The sequence below is a fragment of the Martes martes genome (genome assembly GCF_963455335.1).
Source record: "Martes martes genome assembly, chromosome: 9".
NCBI lineage: Eukaryota > Metazoa > Chordata > Mammalia > Carnivora > Mustelidae > Martes > Martes martes.
The window spans coordinates 14,837,805-14,858,245 of record NC_137896.1 but is presented as its reverse complement, the minus strand read 5'-3'; the positions used below and the strand labels follow the sequence as shown (position 1 = coordinate 14,858,245).

The following is a 20,441-nucleotide window of genomic DNA, read 5'->3' as shown; positions in this document are numbered from 1 at the left end:
ACTTCCACACTCCATAAGGAGAGGGAAGAAATGAGGGTATTTTTCAGCCCAAGATTACTCAGTCCTGTGCTGCGCAACCAGACTAGTTCAGAGCTCTCCCGCCTGCCGAAACCACACTCAAGCAAAGGTCAGTGGGAACCAGGAGAGTCCCTGTAAGGGGCAAGGGGAAATATGGCCCACAGAGCATTGGAATTTTCTCTTAAACACCCCCACACCATGGGTAGGTTGAGGCCGCAAGCACAGCTTCAGGCCACTGTCTCTTGGCCTTGTACTGTCAGGTGGCTCCTATCCCCATAGAGTAACAGTGAAGCTTCCTGGTGGAATGCTGGTGGAAGGGCTTAGTCAAAAGAAAGCTGGGGTGGGGTGGGGATGTCCTCTCAGGTTATGATCTCAAGAGTTGTGGGATCGAGCCCTGCACTGGGCTCTACACACAGTGTGGATCCTGCTTAGGATTCTCTCTCACTCCTTGCACCACTCTCAAAAAAAAAAAAAAAAAAAAAAGGTGGGCCAGGAATATCCGGGAAAAGATGTTGGTAATAGGAGAGTCCGTGTCAAGGAAGGCCTTGGTCACAAATTCGCAAGTGGAGCCTTCAGTCCCAGGTCATAAGGCCGGTTCCAGAGCGGTGCTGGATTCTGGCTATCTTGAAAAGACGACTTTCAGGAGGCAAGGTGCACCAAGCTTTGAAGTGAGTTCTGGCCCGGGATTCTCCTCGTCTGTGAGACGCGCAGAATTGCATCGGGTCCCTTCCAATCCCTGAGAAGAGCGCCGTCGGGGTTTTACTGAGAAGGGAAATGGACCCAGAGACCCAGAAGGCAATGACCGTCGGGACGAACAAGCCCAGGTTGGGCTCTGGGCGCGACCCCAGGCCTGGTGGAGGGCGCGCCCCGCCTACGGAGGCGGGGTCCCAGAGGCCTCACCTGGGGCTGTTGGAGCGCTGAGGGGTCCCAGGTGGGACGCGGGGCGGGGCGGGGCGGGGGCTAAAGGGAGGGGCGGCCTCTCGGAGGAGAGGCCCACCGCGGCGCCTCGGCCAACGCCATGAACGCCAGCGGCCCGGGCTACCCGCTCGCCTCACTCTACGTGGGCGACCTGCACCCCGACGTGACCGAAGCCATGCTGTACGAGAAGTTCTCGCCCGCCGGCCCCATCCTGTCCATTCGCGTGTGCCGCGACGTGGCCACCCGCCGCTCGCTGGGCTACGCCTACATCAACTTCCAGCAGCCGGCCGACGGTGAGCCCCGGGGGAGCGGGGACAGACGCGCAGACGCGGGGCCGACCAGCGGCAGCTCGGGCCCAAGCTGGCAAATCTGGCTGCTCCCACAGCTCTCATTTTGCAGCCAGGAAAACTGAGGCCCAGAGATACAGGGTGTTGGAAGGGGTACTGCCCCTGAGACAAGAATGGGCAATCAGTGGGCGCCTACTGTATGTCTTACTGGTGCTCCGTCTTACAGGGGACAAATATTAAGGCTGAATGAAAACAGCCAAGGGCTCAGGGGTTGGGCTGACCTCGGACTGTAAAGCCCGCAGCTGTGTGACTTTGAGCAATTACTCACCCATTCTGAGTTTCGGTTGTCTGAGGAATGGGGATGGTACCTGCCTTTCCGCAGTGGTTGGGAGGATCAGAAAATCAAAGCACCTGGTGAATTTGCAGGTGATGAGCGGGGAAGGCAGGAGAACTGGGTCTTGGGCTCGCACCTTTCTCAGCTGCCCAGATCTGTTCTCCACTCCAAGCCCCAGACCTGGTGTCTCAGAGCTGAGAGGACTGATTAGTTTGTTGGGTGGTTAGGACCACACTGTTTGATGGTGGAGAGGATGAAGAGTGAGAGCACCAAGTTTTGCCAAAGTTCGGTCACCAGGGTGTGAACTTGAACAAGAGTTCACACTCCCCACCTCTCCATCTGTGAAAAGGGGTGAAGGCTCGTTCCCCAACAGCGCAGAAGGAATGTGCTATGTCTGTGAATATTTCCAGTATCCTTTGGTGCGTGGTAAAAAAACCCTGGGTGGGTGGGAAGGGTTCCTAAACGAGGGTTTGCTGGGGTGGTTCTGCCTGTTTCCCAGCAGGTGACTAAACTGGGTTCCAGAGTGCCTTCTCCTCTACTCTGCTTTCCTCACCCCGGCCTCTAACCTCTTCCTCCAAGCCCTGCGCGCTCTGGCCCTTCTGCCAGACTTCACAGATGAGCTAAATGGAGCTCTAGGGAAGAGAAAGGATGTTGCCTCTTAGCTGGGAGGGAACAGGCTGTGGTAGGGGCAGGAGGATGGGCAGAGGCTGCTGTTTGCAGACACACTACCACTCCCCGAACTCCTGTTTTGTGCCAGGCAGAAAATGTAAGGCCCCTTGCGTATCTTACTCAATTTTCAACCTGTCCGACTCCATGGAGGTAGCTAGTGCCATCTCCCTTTGTTCGATGTGGAAAAGGGGTCATCATCTCATCATCCCCACGTCGCAGGTGAAGAAACGACCTCAGAAAAGTGTTCTCCCCCAGAGCCCTACTACGTCTCGGGATTGAGTCTCAACTCTACCCCTTGGTACCTCTGAGCTTTGGTTTCCCCTAACTGCTGCCAGTCTTTGTCTTATGGGCCGTCCTCTACATTTTCATCTACACTCCGTGTGCTTTTGAACACCGCAGTAGACCTTGCCCCACCACTGACCCTTCCCCTTTCTGAGCCTCAGTTTTCCCTCTGGGAAGTGGGACTAGGGATCCCCGCTCACGTGAGGAGCCGAACAAGACCCCAGCAGGAAGGTGGGAGCAGCACCTCGCACATTAATTCTTTCCGCGTATCTCCCCTTTCTTTCAAGTGAGACCCAGACAGTGTTCTTTTTTTTTGGTTTTTGTTTTTTCCTTTTTTGCTTCCAATGAAGTACCTTAGGACTCAGGGAAAGAAATACTCTTACTTGCCCCTTTTTCTCCTCCTCCCCCCACCCCCCCGTCCAGCGGAGCGGGCACTGGACACAATGAACTTTGAAGTGATCAAAGGCCAGCCCGTCCGCATCATGTGGTCGCAGCGAGACCCCGGACTCCGCAAATCGGGCGTGGGCAACATCTTCATCAAGAACCTGGAGGACTCCATTGATAACAAAGCCTTATATGACACGTTCTCCACCTTTGGGAACATCCTCTCTTGCAAGGTGGGTGGGCGTCCGTGCAGGGGAGGGTCTGTGTCAAATACCCGTGTGGCAGAGGGATCCCAGGCAGTGCCCCCGCTTCACACCTTGCCGAGCTGTCAGCAACAGCCGTTTGTTTAGCTCGTGATTCTGCAGTTGGTGGTCTGGGCAGTTCTGCTCTCGGCCGGCTCCTTCATAGGCCCCCTGCAAGCTGACTGGCTCGGCCCTCCTCCCTGCCATCTTTCCTCCTCCAGCCGGCTAGCTCAGGCCATTCCTATGACAAGGGCGGCGTCTCCTGGGACGCTGCGTGGAAGCTCACCAGGCCTCTTGAGATGTAAGCTTGGGACCGGCCCGCCTTTCCTTCCACTGCATTCTGTTGGCCAAAGCAAGTCACGAGACCCGTTCAAATTCAGAGAGTGAGGACAGTAGACAGGACAGGATGAAGGGCGTGGATGCTGGAAGGCTGCTCATTGAGGCCATCAGGGCGGTCAAGCCTTGAGGCTTCCTCTGGGCCACAGAGGATTGGACAGAAAGCTGAATGTGACCTGGGTGAGTGTCTGAGGCCCAACAAGGACCCATTGTGGCTGTGGGCCAGGTTAGATGCAAGGCACACAGGGTGGGGCCTACCCCAGGAGCTCACAGGCTGGTTGGACTTTTAGGAAAAGCTGGAGATTGGGCTCTGGGGGAAAAGCCCAGTGAGCCCTGCAGTCAGAGGCTGAGGCTAGAAACCCACACCACGTGGCTGCCCGGGAAAGGTTTCTGGAGCACGGCGGGAAGAGCACTAGACCCGTGTAGTCGGCCAGCTGCTGAGAAGTCAGCACAACGTAGTCGGTCAGATCTTGGACTATGGTGCTGACTGTCTGGGGTTCAAATCCAGCCTTTTCCACTTCCTGGCAATGTGACCTTGGGCCAGCTGTGTGACCTCTCCATACCTCGACTTCCTCTAGAAGAGGGCCTCAGTAGAACCTACCTCACAGGCTTGTCATGCACATATTTTAAGTCTGATAATCTTCACGACATTGAAAGGACCCTGACGCCCTGTTCCCCATCTAAGTGGTAGCTCTCACAATCAGAAACTTGGCCAGCTGGTGACCTTGGACTAGTCCTTCATTCCCATCTTCCCCAGTCAGGCAGTGGGGGCTCAGAGGTTAAGAATTGCCTGGAGGGGCTCTTAGAGCAAATAGGACAAGAGAAGCCTGTGATCCCCTTAGCACGTGCTTAGCCCGGAGTGGGGCCCTGGTCTACATGATTCAATCTGGACGGAAGAGCGGGGGCTGGAGTGGAATGTGGAGGGACCCCGCATGGGGTGCAGAGTAAGCACGCAGGTAGTGGTTATTCGTTACCTTTGCCATTCTCCGTGGGGCGCCCCCCCAACCCCATCCATCTCCTCTGTGGCCCAGGTGGTATGCGACGATCACGGCTCCCGAGGCTTTGGCTTTGTCCACTTTGAGACCCATGAGGCAGCGCAGCAGGCCATCGCCACCATGAACGGGATGCTGCTGAATGACCGCAAAGTGTGAGTGGTGGGATGTGGGGGACCGGAGGCTGCCCGTCACCGCCTCAGGGCACCCGACACTGAGCCGCAGCCAGAACTCTCCTGGCGGGGTGACCTCGGAAGGGTCCAGTCTCTCGGGAGCTCCCTTTCCCCGGGGAAGAACAGGGCTGCAGATGTTCCTAGAGGATTGTGCTGAGTCCTAAGTGAGGGGATTTTGAAATTTCAGCGGGAACAGCTAATGGCTGGATTCAGTGATGTCTGGTTTCCAGCCTGCTCGGCATGGCTGTGAATTTTTTTTCTTAAAACGTTTGTGTTGTTTCATGGGGGTTTTGGACAGGAAGGAAAGTAGGCCCTTAGCGTGCCATCTTCTTACATGTCGGTTCGCCATCCCGCCCCCACCCCCTGTGCACCGCTGCCGCCGAGGCAGACCCCCAGCCTCACGGTGGGCAGGGCAGGGGGGAAGACACTGGAGCACATCTCCTTCCCTGGCTTGGATCCTGCCCACGGGACAACCAGCCCCGCGCTCAGCGCCGTAGAGGGAAGCAGGCTCTGAGCTGGAAGACGCACTGAGAGTGGCTTTGTCCAGAGCGTCTCAGGGAGGCTCTCATCAGTGAAACCGAGCCTGGCAGGCTCTCCCCAGTTCTCAGAAGGACGTGATCTTTGTTAGCTCCCATTTGCCCAGGTTCACCTTTGCTACTCCGTGTTCTGTAATTTTTAATGCCATCTACCATTTGTTTGTGCTAAGTGTGCTATAGATGCCATGGAGTTTTCTTACGTTTTGTTTTCTTTTTTTTTTTTAAAGATTTTATTTATTTATTTGTCAGACAGAGAGCACAAGCGATGGGGAGAGCGAGAAGCAGACCCCCCGCTGAGCAAGGAGCCCGATGCGGGGCTCTATCCCAGGACCCTGGGATCATGACCTGAGCCGCAGGCAGATACTTAACCCACTGAGCCACCCAGGCACCCCTCTTATGTCTTCTTCTTAACCTAGGATACTTTTCTGGAAGTGTTTACATGAACTTGGAAATTATGATTTTGAAAATTAATATTTTCAGGGGTGCCTGGGTGGCTCAGTGGGGTAAAGCCTCTGCCTTTGGCTCAGGTCATGATCCCGGGGTCCTGGGATCGAGCTCCCCATCGGGCTCTCTGCTCAGCAGGGAGTCTGCTTCCCCCTCTCTCTCTGCCTGCCTCTCTGTCTACTTGTGATCTCTGTCTGTCAAATGAATAAAATCTAAAAAAAAAAAAAAAAGAAAGAAAATTAATATTTTCAGTCCGCCCCAGTAGTAACCATGGCATGGCCTATGTCTGGTTCTCTCACTACTGCTTCCCTAGTGCATCCAGTACCTGTTACATGAACAAGCAAATGCCTGTGATCGGCGCTTCATGCCTAGTTTTTTTTCTATTTTGTGTGGCTTTTTAAAAATATTTTATTTATTTATTTCAGTGAGAGAGTGAAAGTGCGCACAAGCAGTGGGGAGGGGTAGAGGGAGAGGGAGAAGCAGACTCCCTGCTGAGCAGGGAGCCTGACCTGGGACTCAGTCCCAGGACACTGGGTTCATGACCTGAGCCAAAGGCAGACGCTTAACCGACACAGCCACCCAGGAGCCCTTGTATTTATTTATTTATTTTTTAAAGTAATCTCTACACCCAACACGGGGCTTGAACTTACAGCTCTGGGACCAAGAGTCGCATGCTCCACGGACTGAGCCAAGCAGGTGCGCTTCATCCCCAGTTTTATAGGAGTGCACACAGAGGCTCAGAGAGGTTGAGTAACTTGCCCAGGGTCACAGCGCTAGGCAACAGTGGCATGAGGATTGAGGCGCTCATCTGTCTGACTCTCCAGTTCGTGCTTGCTCTTCTCTCCCATACGCTCAGCTGCCTGGTGTATGGGAGGAGTTCCCTGTGCATTTGCCGCAAGAATGAACCCTTCTTCACCTTATGCTAGAGCGTGAATCTGGACTATTGGAAGTGGTCCGGGCTTGGCTGTGGTCTGTCTAAAGAGGATTGCCCTGCCCAGCCTCCCGAGGAGGGATACGGGGGCCTTGGACTTGGCAGCAATTGACGCAAGTGACCCAGGGTTGCTGGGTGGGATGGGGGTGACTGAGGGCTGGCAGCTGCCTACCCCGTCGGTGTGTCCGCAGCTTCGTCGGCCACTTCAAGTCCCGACGGGAGCGCGAAGCAGAGCTGGGAGCGCGGGCCATGGAGTTCACCAACATTTATGTGAAGAACCTCCATGTGGATCTGGACGAGCAGGGCCTGCAAGACCTCTTCTCCCAGTTTGGTGGGCGTGTTCCCCAAGGGCATCAGGGATCACTTTGTCCTCTGTCCCCAGGTTGGGCTAGGAGGAGGGGCCTTTCCGGAGGCTTCCTGAGAAGTTGGTCGGGGGGGACAGCACTGAGTAGTCTAAAGCCACAAGGTGGGTGGGAAAGGGAGGGGAACATCCTGGGGCTTCCCAAACTCCCCTCTGAGCCAGGCTGGCCCTTCCCAGGGAAGATGCTGAGTGTGAAGGTGATGAAGGATGACAGCGGCCACTCCCGAGGCTTCGGTTTTGTCAACTTTGAGAAGCATGAGGAAGCCCAGAAGGTAGGAGGCTCCCTGTGGCTCTGTTTCATGGAGGAGGCACCAAGCCAGCACTAGGAAGAAAGGAGATCAGGTGCAGGGAGCTCCAGCTGCTGCGAAGGAGAAGGAAGTCCCTCCCCAGCCTGGGCCCACAGTAGTCAGGGCCCTTCCTGCCTGTGACAAAGGCTGAAGGTTGTAGCCTCCTTCGGGTGCTTCCAAACCCTAAGGCCGACTGCTTTTCATAGGTTCTTGTCCACATGGGAGGTGGAGGGGCCTCTGAGCCAGCCACTGCCCTCTTCTTGAATTGATGGTGGGACTGAGGCTGGGGAGGGGAAGTGCTAGGTGATTCCTTGCTCCCAGGTCTCTGCAAATGTGTTTCTCAAAATGTTTCCCTTCTCTTGCTCTTTCAGTTAGGGCTGTCCAGTCGCAATAGAATGGGGGCCACAAGTGAGATTTAAAATTTTCCAGCAGCCACATTAAAAAGGATAAAACAAACGAACCACGAATTGATTTTAATAATGTCCCATTCAACGTAATATAGTGAAATTACCACTCCAGTATATATTCAATATAAAAATTGAGATATTTTACATTCCCCTTGTTTTGTATTAATTCTTTGAAATCTGGTACTCCCGGCACGTGGGAACGCAGACTAGCCACAGTTCCAGTGCTCAGTGGCCACCTATGGCTAGTGGCTGCCGTGTTGGACAGTGTGGCTTTAGACTACTTAGCGTTTACCCTGTGGGTTTCTGCTTATACTTTGCCTCCTCTGAGAAGCCTCTTCTATCCTCCCGCTTCTGGTGAGGGGCCCCTTCTGCCTCTCTCCATCAATAACCCAGATCTCCATGTATAGAGCTGCGGGTAGAGACTGGATCTTGTTTCACAGCGAAATCTCTGGCATTGCACCTGCCAGTAAGTACCAGATACCCACAGGCTGAACAAGTGAATGGAACGATGTCACACCATGCCAGAGCTGGAGTAATGTTTTCCTATCTGGCTTCCCACCCTAACGCTCTTTCCCAGGCTGCTGCCTCGTTAAGACCATTGGACATGGGGGGATCTCAGCTCATGGTGGATTCTGGCTAGAGGGATCAGGCCCAGTGCCATCTTGATGGCAGCCGCCTCTGCCTCTGCCTGAGCACTTACCATGGGTCGGGCACTGTGCTAAGGGCTGCATATGCTCTCCTCTCTGCTCTACCGGCGTGGGTTCAACGGTTGCCACAAGGGTATAGCTGGTGAGAGGCACCACTGGGATTAGAACGCGCTCTTCCGACTCTGAAGCTTTGTTCTTAAGTGAATGGCCCCTTTCAAAAGGTGACCTCTTTTTGTGTCCTTGGACAAATCCCACCCTCTCTCTAGGCTTTGGTTTTCTCAACTGTAAAAATGACACGTTGGAGCTTCAAGGATCCATAGACTCCAAAATCTTAGAGACTTTGGCAATGACTTTTATACATTTTCTGTAGGCGTAAATTTTTTTTTTTTTACAGTGTTCGTTTCAGGTGTGCAATACAGTGATTCAACAATTCCATACACACCATGATGTTTGTAGTCACGTTATCTGCAATAGCCAAATTATGGAATCAGCCCAAGTGTCCATCAGCTGACAGATGGATAAAAAAGATGTAGGTGTTGTGTGTGTGTGTGTGTGTGTGTGTGTGTGTGTGTGTGTACTTATACACACTTAAAGACATAGTGGAATATTACCCATAAAAATGAACTATTGTTAAATAGGTGATGGGAATCGAGGATTGCACCTGTATGGAGGTGTTGAATCACCATATTGTAGACCTGAAACTAATATTACACTGTGTTAACAGACCTATTTCACCCATCCCCCCCACCCTCTCACCTCTGCTAACCATAAGTTCTCTATAGTGAAGAGTCTGTTTCTTGGTTTGCCTCCCTCTTTTTTCCCCTTGCTCATTTGTTTCATTTCTTAAATTCCACATGAGTGAAATAATATGATATTTGTCTTTCTCTGACTATTTTGCTTAGCATTATACTCTCTAGCTCCATCCATGTCCTGGAAATGGCAAGCTTTCATCCTTTTTTATGGCTGAATAATATTCCATAACTGTAGTCATCAAAATAGTATGGTATTGGCACAAAAGTAGATGCACAGATCAGTGGAACAGATTAGAAAACCCAGGTACTGACCTTTTAAAACTGATCTGGAACTAGCAATTCTTGGGGCCTGAGAGTATGTTTACAAGGATTTGCATATTTGGGTGGGGAAGCAAAAGTCACTGTTCTATGAAAATATTTTTTTAAAGACTTTGTGTGTATGAGAGAGAGAGGGAGCACAAATGGGGAACAGGGGCAGAGGGAGAAGCAGACCCCCCTGCTAAGCAGAGAGCCCAATGTGGGGCTTGATCCCAGGACCCTGAGATCATGACCCGAGCCAAAGGCAGAGGCTTAACCCACGGAGCCACCCAGGCGCCCCTATTTTTATTTATTTATATTTTTTCAAGATTTTATTTGCCAGAGAGAGTGAGAGCACAAGCAGGGGGAGCAACAGGTAGGGAGATAAGCAGGCTCCCCACTGAGCAAGGAGCCCGATGCGGGACTCGATCCCAGGACCCTGGGATCATGACCTGAACTGAAGGCAGACACTTAACCGACTGAGACACCCAGGCATCCCCACATTTTTTAAATTTATGTTTTACTCTGAAAATTTGTCCCATGTTTTCAAACAGTGGATTCACTTTAAATGCCCTTTGTCCTGGTTCTACTAATTCTCAGCCAGCGAGGCTGGCCCAGCTGGCAGGTGGCCCCCTTCAGGCCCAGATGCTGGGACTGGAGGCAGGGCCTCATGGGGGTGGTTCCCAATTACTCTCGCCCCTTCCCCGGCCAGGCCGTGATGGACATGAATGGGAAGGAGGTGAGCGGGCGGCTGCTGTACGTGGGCCGGGCCCAAAAGCGGGTGGAACGGCAGAATGAGCTGAAGCGCAGGTTTGAGCAGATGAAGCAGGACCGGCTGACCCGTTACCAGGTGACAGCCCCCTGGTGGCAGCTGCAGCTGTGTGAGCGTGTCTGTGTGTGGAGGGCCCTGAATGGGAAGCCTTCCTCCAGCAATCCCATGTCCGGGAACTGGGCTTTAGTGGTTGGGCGGGGGGTAGCTGTAGCTTCCAGGGGATGGGCATGCTCGGTGATGGGGGGCGTGGGTGCCATGCAGGACTGGAAACAGGAGGCCGCGTGGGCAGGGCTTCTGGGCCTCCTCATGGCCTGCGTTGGCCCCTGACCCAGAGCGACCCGAGGCTTGGAGGGGAAGGGACACACCCAGCAGTAACCTTTCTTTCTAGGGCGTGAACCTGTATGTTAAAAACCTGGATGACTCCATTGATGATGAGAAGCTGAGAAAAGAGTTCTCTCCCTATGGAGTGATTACCAGTGCTAAGGTGAGGACTGGGGGCACCTACAGGGGATGAAGAGCCTTCCCCTCCTGTCCTGCTGCTTGCACACCCCTCCCTCCCTTGTGGCTTCCAAGGAGTTGGTACGGAGCCGCTCCTTTTAGAGTCTGGGGGGCTATGTCTGACCCCCATTGGAGCTTGGTGGCCCTCTGCAGCCTTGTCTGCTCTGGAGGGGAAGAGGGTGTGAGTCCAGTCCCAGTCACATAGCTGGACTTATCGGGGCTCCCTGTAACCTTGGTTCATTCAAAAAGCATTTATTGAGTGCCTGCTATATGCCAGATTCTAGAAATTCATGTTTCAGAATTTCCATTGACTTTTGTTGTCTTCTGGATCTCAGTTTCTCCATTTGGCAAATGAGAGGGTTGGGCTATTTCATTCATCATTCATTGTTCCCCATTTACTGAGCACTTACCATGAGCCCAGCCCACTTAGCACCTGATATGTGATGACTGGCTGTTCTACTCAGTAGCTCTGTGACCAAGGGCTGATGTTTTCTGAACTTCATCTACACCATGAGAGTGTTGGGTTCATTGGATGTTTCTGACCCCTGGCTTATTAACCCCCCCCCGGGGAGCTCTTACAGACAGACACCTGGGTCAGACAAATGGAAAGAAGATTTCACAGTAAGGCCCGGGCATCTTATTTTAAAGCTCCTCAGAGGATTTTCGGATAACCCAGTGTCCGTTCCTTCCATACTCCTCCTGTGTCACCAGGGCTTCTGGGAAGCCTGTAGTAATGAGTTAGATGTGGTTCTTGCCCTTGAGTAGCTTCCAGTCAAGGGGGAAGTCGGATGAATCACCAACTCACATCTCTTAGAAGGTGTTTGTGGTGTGGGCTGGGAGGATTGGAGGCAGAGCTGTGGTACCTCAGGGGACCAGGAAGGAGGGCTTCCTATGAGAAGTGACAGTGGCAGAAGCATTTGGCTTGGCTGTAAGGAGGTAGGGACCTGCAGGGGGGGAAGGAGGAACTTTCCAAAGACATAAGTGTGAGTAGTGGGGCTGGAGACCCGCATATGTGATATGAGGGTTGGGTTCTTGGGAAGTGGTCTAGAGGGTCTTTTGTCTGTTGAATCCAATTTCAATTTTTAATTTTTTTTATTTTTAGAAAGATTTTATTTATTTGTCAGAGAGAGAACGAGCACAAACAGGGGGAATGGCAGGCAGAGGGAGAAGCAGGCTCCCCACTGAGCAAGGAGCCCGATGCAGGACTCGATCCCAGGACCCTGGGATCATGACCTGAGCCAAAGGCAGACGCTTGATCAACTGGCTGAGCCACCCAGGCATCCCTGTTGGATACAATTTTAAATGTCCTTCAGGAAGTCTGGTGTTTAGGGTAGAGGTTCTAAGAATTTTTCAGTTAAGGATCTTTGAAAAAATGTCAGAGCTATGAGACATGTAAGTTAAGCATCAGTAAATTTGCTTAAACATTATAAAAAAGCTATCTGCCCTCTTTCCCAGCAAACATGTACTTTGTGTAGTATGGTGTTTGAAAACTGGGACGTTCAAGTTAGTTAGAACTAGGTCTAAATCCTAGTCCTACATTAACTAGCTGTAGAATCTGAGGGAAGTGACTCTGCCTTTTGGACTCTGTTTACCCATCTGTCAAATGGGAGCAACATTCCCTACCTCTCAAGGTGTCCTGAGCACTGAAGAGCCTGAGTGCAGAGCACCTGCCCCCAGTAAGCAGTGAAATAACGATCTGATTATTCACATGTGGTGTCTAATTTCCGGAGATTCACCGACCTCCGTGAGGACTCGCTGAGGGAAGGGAATTGTAAAAATTTGGGCTGCCTCGAGTTGCGGCACTATCTTGTTCCTTGACCCACTAGGTTATAGAGTAGGGATTTTATGGACGTTTACATATTTCCATGATTTCGATTATATATAAAATGCAACAATTATGAAAAGGAGTTAAGGCCTCTAAACTGCTAATGACACTACCACGCTTATAGTAAGCTGCATAAATGTATTTCATCATTCTTTACTACCTAACAGAGAAGTTCTTATTAACTTGTTAAGCAATACTTTTGTGCCAAGAAAATCTGGGTGATGAAAGCCTATGGATCCCTTCTGAGAATACTTTTTAGTGCATGAAAGAAAATTCAGAGCATTGCGGAAAACCAATTATATTGAAACAAAATTATCAAAACACGAAGGTGGCAGTAGTAGGTGCTTTGTTATTGTACCCAACTATAAGATCTAGGGAGGCAGCAGTTAGCATAGATGATATTTTGAGGGCAGCAGTGATTAACAGGATATGAAAATATTTTCTTTCTCTTCCTGACAAAATCCCAAGCACAGCCAAGACTCCCCTATTTTTGTTGTCTGTATTCACAATAGGAGGGAACCCTAATGTGAGAAAGGAGAGGACATTTTTCCCCCCATCTGAGTTCACAGATCTCCTGACTTCTGTCCACTGGCCTCCCTGGGCAGGGGGAGTGTCTGTGAACCCTCAGGCTCAGGCCCCCGTGTGGATGGGTAGCAAAGTGCAGTTTGAACACCAATGATATAGAACATACAGAACATGGGCTCTAATAGAGAAGCGGATTTTAAAAGTATGTCAGTTCAAGTCCAAATGTGTGAGCCAGGCCAGTGTCTTGACCCCAAAAAACTTTACAAACCATACATGCAGTGCGGATTGGATCCTGGAAGAGAAAAATAATATTTATTAGAAAAACTAGTGAAAGCTGAATGAGATCTGCTCATCAGTTAATAGCATTGTGGTTGATAATTAATAGTACTGTCCCAACATTATCTACACACATGTACCCTGTTCACATTGGGGCAAGCTGGCTGAAAGATAGCCACTCCGTACTATTTTTGCAATTTTTCTGTGCATCTGAAGTTATTCCAAAACTTTTGTTTTTGAAGATTTTATTTATTTGACAGAGATCACAATTAGGCAGAGAGGCAGGCAGAGAGAAAGGGGGAAGCAGGCTCCCTGCTGAGCAGAGAGCCAAATGTGGGGCTCGATTCCAGGACCCTGGAATCATGATCTGAGCCAAAGGCAGAGGCTTTAACCCACTGAGCCACACAGGCACCCTAATTCCAAAAATTTTAAAAAAGATTATTTTAGTAACAAAGGTAAGAAGCTCTTCCCCAGACTCCTAAAGAACTTGCAGAGGCAATGAACATTTATTAGAACGCTGCATTGGGTTTGAATCCTGGCTGATGTGTGTCCACAGGCTGGGTAACCCTGGAGGGGTTACCTGCCAGTAAGGACTTTTATTTCTACCACAAAGAAAATAGAATAAGGCACCAAAAATATAAATCACTTTTGGGGCATCTGGGTTGCTCAGTCGGTTAAGCATCTGCCTTCGGCTCAGGTCATGATCCCAGGGTCCTGGGATCGAGCTGCACATAAAAATTTGTATGTATGTGTATGTGTATATATACACACACACACACACACATATATATATATATATATATATATATATATTTTATATCCCATACAAATCTGATTTTATTGGACTCTCTAGGAAACTCTTAAGAACATCTTGTTCTTTCCCTGATTCCCAAATGAACCAAAGTATTATATGGGTTGTTTAAAAAAACCAAAGAGTAGTTGAAATGCAGATTTTCATCACAGGGACCTCACATGATGTGTTTAAGATTGTGGCTCTGGCTAAAGAACACTGTGCCCTGTTCTTAGATTTTTAAGCAATCCCCAACTATCCTCTTCCTTCATGGTAGCCCGTGTAATGTAGGTAGATTCCATTTAAAGCAACTTTCCCGCACAGCTTAGGAAGACCATTTCAGAAAGAAAATGTAAAAATCCTGAAATGCAGCAGTTCCCACAGAGTGTCCTGTTAAACAGCGAGCAGCCCTCCGTTAGCAAGTAGGCTGGTCTCCGCCAAGTCACTCTTGAGACCCACTTGGTCCCCTGTGAAGTGGGAGTGGAGGTCCCCTCCTCATCAGGTGCAGTACACGTGACATGAGAAGGCACTTCCAGTATCTGGCATGTCATGGGCCTCAGTCAATGTAAGGGGGACAGTTTCTCCTGGGCCCCTGGGGTGGTGGGGAAGGAGAGGAGCGCAGCCCTCCGGAGTCTTCCTTCCCCACCCCCAGTAGACCTTGTCTTGTCTTGCTTTTAGGTGATGACTGAGGGTGGCCACAGCAAGGGGTTTGGCTTTGTGTGTTTTTCCTCTCCAGAAGAGGCGACCAAGGCCGTGACCGAGATGAACGGGCGCATCGTGGGCACCAAGCCGCTGTATGTGGCACTGGCCCAGCGCAAAGAGGAGCGGAAAGCCATCCTCACCAACCAGTACATGCAGCGTCTCTCCACGGTGCGGGCCCTGGGCGGCCCCCTCCTGGGCTCCTTCCAGCAGCCCGCCAGCTACTTCCTGCCCGCCATGCCCCAGGTGATGACCTGCCCGCACCCCTTCCCTGACAGCCAGGTACAGCAGGAGGGCAGCTTCCCAGCTAGATGTGGGCTGTCTATGTGTTTCTGCTGGAAACTCGGCAGCCAGGCCGTTCTAACACCATCTGTGAGGGGCGGGTAAGCGTGCTGCCGTCGAGCCATTCTTCCCACCCAGGGAGAGATTTGGGTTCTGCTCAAAGAGACTCTCTCTGGGCAACTAAGTTTGAGAAACAATGCATTAAATAGAAGGGACTAGCCTTCTATGCTGTACGACCCTGCACTATACACCTTACTCTCCCCTACTTAGCCTTTCCCCAGCTCAGCCGGTCCTGTCTCCGGGGCCGCCCGCCAGCCTCTCTGCTGGAGGTGTGTGCTAAGGAGGGAGCTCACGGGACATGCCACCCTTTGGGCTACCAGCTCTGATCAGGGGCAAGGATTGAACCTGACACCTTGCCCTGGAGGGTTCAGGGCTCACAGACAGCCTGAGCTGGGCAGCAGAGACATCGTCCTAGCTCGTGATGCCTCACTAGCCAGTCCCTGGATGGGGGCAGTGAAGTTCCTACAGGGGTGTCTGGGAGGAGATGCGGTTTCTCACCTGCGGCCAACCCCTGACTGCCAGGCTTCTCCCTCACAGCCTCCAGCCCAGGCTGCGTACTACGCCTCCGGACCCCCCATGCAGCCCTCTCCCAGGTGGACAGCCCAGCCTCCAAGACCGTCCTGTGAGTGACTCAACCCCTGGTACCCTCAGCCAGGTGCCCTCAGTAGGGCAGTGTGGAACCCGGGGCTACAAACACAGGCTTTGGGGGCAAGCCTGGCTTTGCTACTCCCCCGGGTGTTAATTCCGTGGGTAATTCACTTCTAGTTTCCTCTTCTGAACGAGGCCTATATAAGCACCATGCAGTGCTGAACTTGTAAATGACTTATGGGTGTAGCCATCCTCTTCAATTAGCTCCCAAGAACGGTCTGATTTGGGGCTGTCACAGTGAACTCCTGGGACTGTGTGGCTGATGGTTGGCCCCACCTAGGAGGGGAGCTCACCCTGATTTGACAGTGTCTTGGCCCTGTGGGTGTGATCATGATGGCTATGCCTCCTGGGGCCTCTGGGTAGAAACAAGTTGGCTTTGTGATTGTAGATTTCCACACACTCCCCTTCCCTGGAGTTCTGGGTCTTCCTGACTCGGTGAATTCACTCATCCTTTTGCTGAGAACGTTCTGGTTCCCCCTTCCCGTTCCCTTCCTCACCCTGGAATCTTCAGGGTGTAGCGGGCCTCTCGGATTGTCCTGTTCTGCCAACCTTTCTCTCCATGTTTTCTGTGCCACAAGCCACCTACCCTCCAGGTGCCTCCGTGGTCCGGCCACCAGCCGTGTTGCGGCGCCCCCCGGCCCAGGTCGGCGGTGTCAGGCAGTCCTCTACCCAGGTGCCACCCCTGGTGCCCCACACCCAAAGAGTGGGTGAGTGTGGGCAGGGCCAATAGGAATGGGGGTGTGTGGAGGGCGGGACAGGGGCTTGGTGCCAGGTTGGCACAGGTGGGAAGTCAGCACTGGCCTCCACGGCGACCTTGGCTGTGACACTGCCCTCTCCGAGAGTAGAGCTGACTTTGGAGGCTGTGTGGCGTAGGAGTTCGCGTGGGCCTTAGAATCCCACAGACCCAGGTCCTGGGGCCAGCTCACTCTGTGGCCTGGCTAGCTCTGGTCACCTCCTCTTTAAAATAGGGATGAAAATAGCCCTCCCGTTTGGTCGCACGGGTCAATGAAATCACACATGCCAGGGCTTAGCCTCAGATCAGAACCTTAGCAAGCATGCGGCAGCCGTGAGCAAGGTTGTGGATGTGGGCTGTAAGGCTATAAGCCCCTCCGTTCCTTCGTTCGGCGAATGTGTGTACATCTATGTGGCAGCCTCCTGGCAGGCACGGGGCTACTACGTGAACATGTGTCTTTAGGCTTTGTGGCTTTAGATGGCTGTGAGGGCCTAACGCACCTGCTTATTCCTCACAGCCCACATTGGTACCCAGACCACAGGAGCCGGCGGGGCAGGATATTCTACCCCAAGTGGGCCTCTCCTGACACACAAATACTCCGCAGCAACACACAACCCTGGGGTAAGGCTGGCCTGACTGCCCTCTTAGTCTGGGCTCCAGGGGACTTGGCTCAGAACCTTGACTAAGGCATTGGAGGCATTGGCTCTCTCTGGGCCTTGTTTTTTTGTTTTTTTTTTTTCTCTTTTCTTTTCTTGAATTGTGAAGTTTCCTTTGCTAATGTGTACAATCAAGAAACACTCCCCCTTACTAACAGAAGGAGGGAAAGGTCCAAGATCACATTTGGTTTATTAATTATGATTTGCTCTGCCTGGGTTATTAGCCAAATTAACCTGGATTTCATTAATATTCAACAAGGAAAGCTCTTCTAGAAATGGGATGTTCAATCTACAGTATAACTGAATGTATCTATTATCATTAAATTAAAGAGCTATGTATTTATCTCCCTGCCCAAATCCCAGACTTGGCATTAGCCTATCCTGTCTAGAATTTCAGTGTGTGGATTTCAAAGTCTTTCTTGCAAAACAGGTGTACTCTTTAAGTGGCGGAATGCTTTCAAAGTCACCATGGTGTGGGAAGGTCAGGCGTATGCTGGGGATGCGGCTGTAAAGCTGGGTGATAGTAAGTGTGTTCTTTGGCACAAAGTGAATAGTCACGCTTTCCTTTGGCAACATTGAGGCGGAGGCCTTCATAGGTTCCTGGCACTGTGGAAGGCATCTGAATTAGGGTGTGTCTGGCCCACTGTGCCCTTGTTAGGGACGCCATCCCACCCAATGGTCCCTACTTTGCCACTTGCCCCCCTCTTCCAGAGCATTCCTGGAGGCCTGTGCTCCCAACAGGGTAAGTGTCACGAGGTCTTGCTGGTCTGCGGTGGTTAAGGGACGTGTCCCCGTCACTGTGTACAGGTGGAGGAGCCCGCTGTGCGCATCCCGGGACAGGAGCCCCTGACGGCGTCCATGCTGGCTGCAGCGCCGCTACATGAGCAAAAGCAGATGATTGGTGAGTGGCTGGTCCCCCTACCCTGGAGGGGAAGCAGCGGCCGAGGGGTGGCCAGCCTGGTGGGAAAAGCCCCGAGTGGAGGTCAGACGTGGAGACAAGGTCCAGCGTTGCTGCAGACCCCCCTGCTGGGTGACCTTGCTCAGGTCGCCTCTGCTCTCTCGGCCTCCTCCCTCTCTTGTCTCAAAACACTGGTCTAGGTTTCTTCAGCACAAGGCTGGAAAGAGCCCAGCTGAGGGCAGATCAGGAGCCAGGAGCCCCAGGGTATGGTCTTGGGTTTCTGCCATTGGGTGTCACAGAGCCTCACCTCTCCTGAATGGGAAGAGGCTGTCCCCACATGTCTTGCTCCCAGTGACCACGGCAGGGAGGCAGGAAGTAAGCGTGCATGGGGCAAACACCTGTTCGCTGCTGGCTGTGAGTTCCCTGTGCAGATCGTCCCCAGCCCACAGTCTGTGACAAGCCCTGCCAAAGGATGCCACTCGCCGTCGAATGAATGACCAGCTTGCTACTTAACTGGGTGTCAGGTTCTTTCCTCCGTGGCCACCAAGATGTCCAGAACGTCTCTGAAGGCCCCCTTTGCCCCCGTCCTGTTTCCGCAGCTCCCCTGGGGTTCTGCCACTTCCCTCTGCTCAAAGGAAATCCTCCACAGGCTTCAGGGAGGCGGGAAGCTGTTAGCCGTTCCCTGTAAATCTCTTTGCTTTCCTGGTGGGAAAACCTCTCCCACCCCAGCACCCTAGCACCGCAGCACCCCGGCCTGGCCAGACCCTCCACGCATTGCTGAGAGGGGTGCCTCACCACCAGTGCTGGGCCCCGTTGCTAGGAGTGCCTGATGGTGGAAGGTGAATTTATCTTGTGCATGTGGCTCCCCCTGCACCCCCAAAAGTCCAGTCTGGCATTAGCTTATCTTGTCTAGGATTTCAGTGTGTACACGGGAACTGTTTCTTGCAAGATGAACAAGAGTAGTCTTTAAAGCCCAAGTCTGTGTCCGACCCTGTGTAGATGACTTCACCTAGAATATCCAATTTGATTCTTCCAATTAGCCTCCGAAGCAGGGTTTGCTCCACATGCTTTACAGTTGGGAAAGAGGCTCCCAGTGGGGCTAAGGGACGGGACGAGCCCCCAGATGCCTCGCTGCTCTGTTCCACAGTACCCACGCCTCCCTGCCCCCCACCCCCTGCTCTTGGGCTGCTGGGATATCAGCCAGCTCTTCTGTACAGGTGAGCGTCTGTACCCCCTTATCTACGATACCCACACCCAGCTGGCCGGCAAGATCACGGGCATGCTACTGGAGATCGACAACTCGGAGCTGCTGCTCATGCTGGAGTCCCCAGAGTCCCTCAATGCCAAGGTGGTCTGGGCCCTGGGCGGCAGGGTGCCCTGCGAGGGCAGGAGGAGAGCTTATGACAAAGACTTCTAGAAGAGCTAGCTAACTGGCGGTGGCTGGGACGGTTTCCCTTTTTGCTACTGCCGGCTTGTACTTGCTGAATCTTTGAGCAGGCCGGGAAAAGGGCTTAAGGGTTTGCTATCTCAGCCCTTCCACATTAATTCTCTGCAGCTCCGCATGCAAGGTCTTGCAAGGTCTTGGTCCAGAGAGCAGTGTTCTGACAGAGTCTAGGGTCACACACACGTCTTGAGAAGGCGACCGCGGGTTTCCGCTTGCAAGCCCCAATGCTATGGAAGGAGGGGACTTCCAGTACCTAGCACGCTTAGGCAGTGGGAGGCCAGGGCTCTCCCAGGACCCCGCTGGGCAGCTGCACTAACTGCCATCCCCCCGCTCGTGTCCCATAGGTGGAAGAGGCTTTGGCAGTGCTGCAGGCACACCAGGCCACAGAGCTGACCACTGTGAATGTGCTCTGAGACCAGGTGGGTGGCTGGGGGTGGGACAGACGGAAACAGAAGCCGCTGAGCCCAAGAGAAGCTGGGAAAAACCAGTCAGGGATTGACTTGCGGAAGCTGTGTGGCTGGCTTTCTCTGAGGCACCAAGGAGTTTGGGGGAAGCTGTGATGATCAAAGGAAGACGACAGACGGTGTGATTAGAATGAGTGTTGACCACTGGGCAAAAAGTACAGATGTCGTCTTGCCAGCTGTCCTGCCTGGCCTCCCTGGGAAGAGGCCGGGCTGCCCCTGGTCGTTGCCTGGCTTCACGCTCCTTGCCGGAAGGCCTGGCTTGGCCCGCTACCTTCTTAGTTGAAGGCAAGCAGTCTGCCAAATGTGAGAAACATTTATTCCTATCCTTTCATCCCCAGAAAATGGAATCCTCCCTCCCCTGGCTGACAAGAGAATGGCGTTTCCTGCTCTTGGCTCCTCGTCTCTGTGAACCGTAACTTCTTTCCCCCTGGGGCTGTATGGGTACTTGAGCTCTGTATGTGGAATGAAGGCTGGACACCCCGCCAGCCTATCACTTTTTGCTTTGTGCATTAAAAGCGCTGCAAACTCTGTCTTGTTTAGAATAATGTTACACAATCCCTCAGTCAGCGGGAGG

The 20,441-nt window shown here is 52.5% G+C and overlaps 1 protein-coding gene across 1 annotated transcript; it reads left to right on the top strand.

The window, feature by feature from the left end:
- Positions 1 to 1,036: 1,036 nt before the first annotated feature.
- Positions 1,037 to 19,816, top strand: PABPC1L (poly(A) binding protein cytoplasmic 1 like; the record flags this gene model as incomplete). The annotated part of the gene is made up of 14 exons (XM_080814741.1): positions 1,037 to 1,229; positions 2,932 to 3,125; positions 4,502 to 4,617; positions 6,738 to 6,913; positions 7,070 to 7,179; positions 10,010 to 10,147; positions 10,458 to 10,553; positions 14,662 to 14,928; positions 15,562 to 15,646; positions 16,251 to 16,379; positions 16,923 to 17,026; positions 17,869 to 17,962; positions 19,177 to 19,307; positions 19,748 to 19,816. The coding sequence occupies 14 exons, from the start codon at positions 1,037 to 1,039 to the stop codon at positions 19,814 to 19,816; spliced, it is 1,902 nt and encodes a 633-aa protein (XP_080670867.1).
- Positions 19,817 to 20,441: the final 625 nt, after the last annotated feature.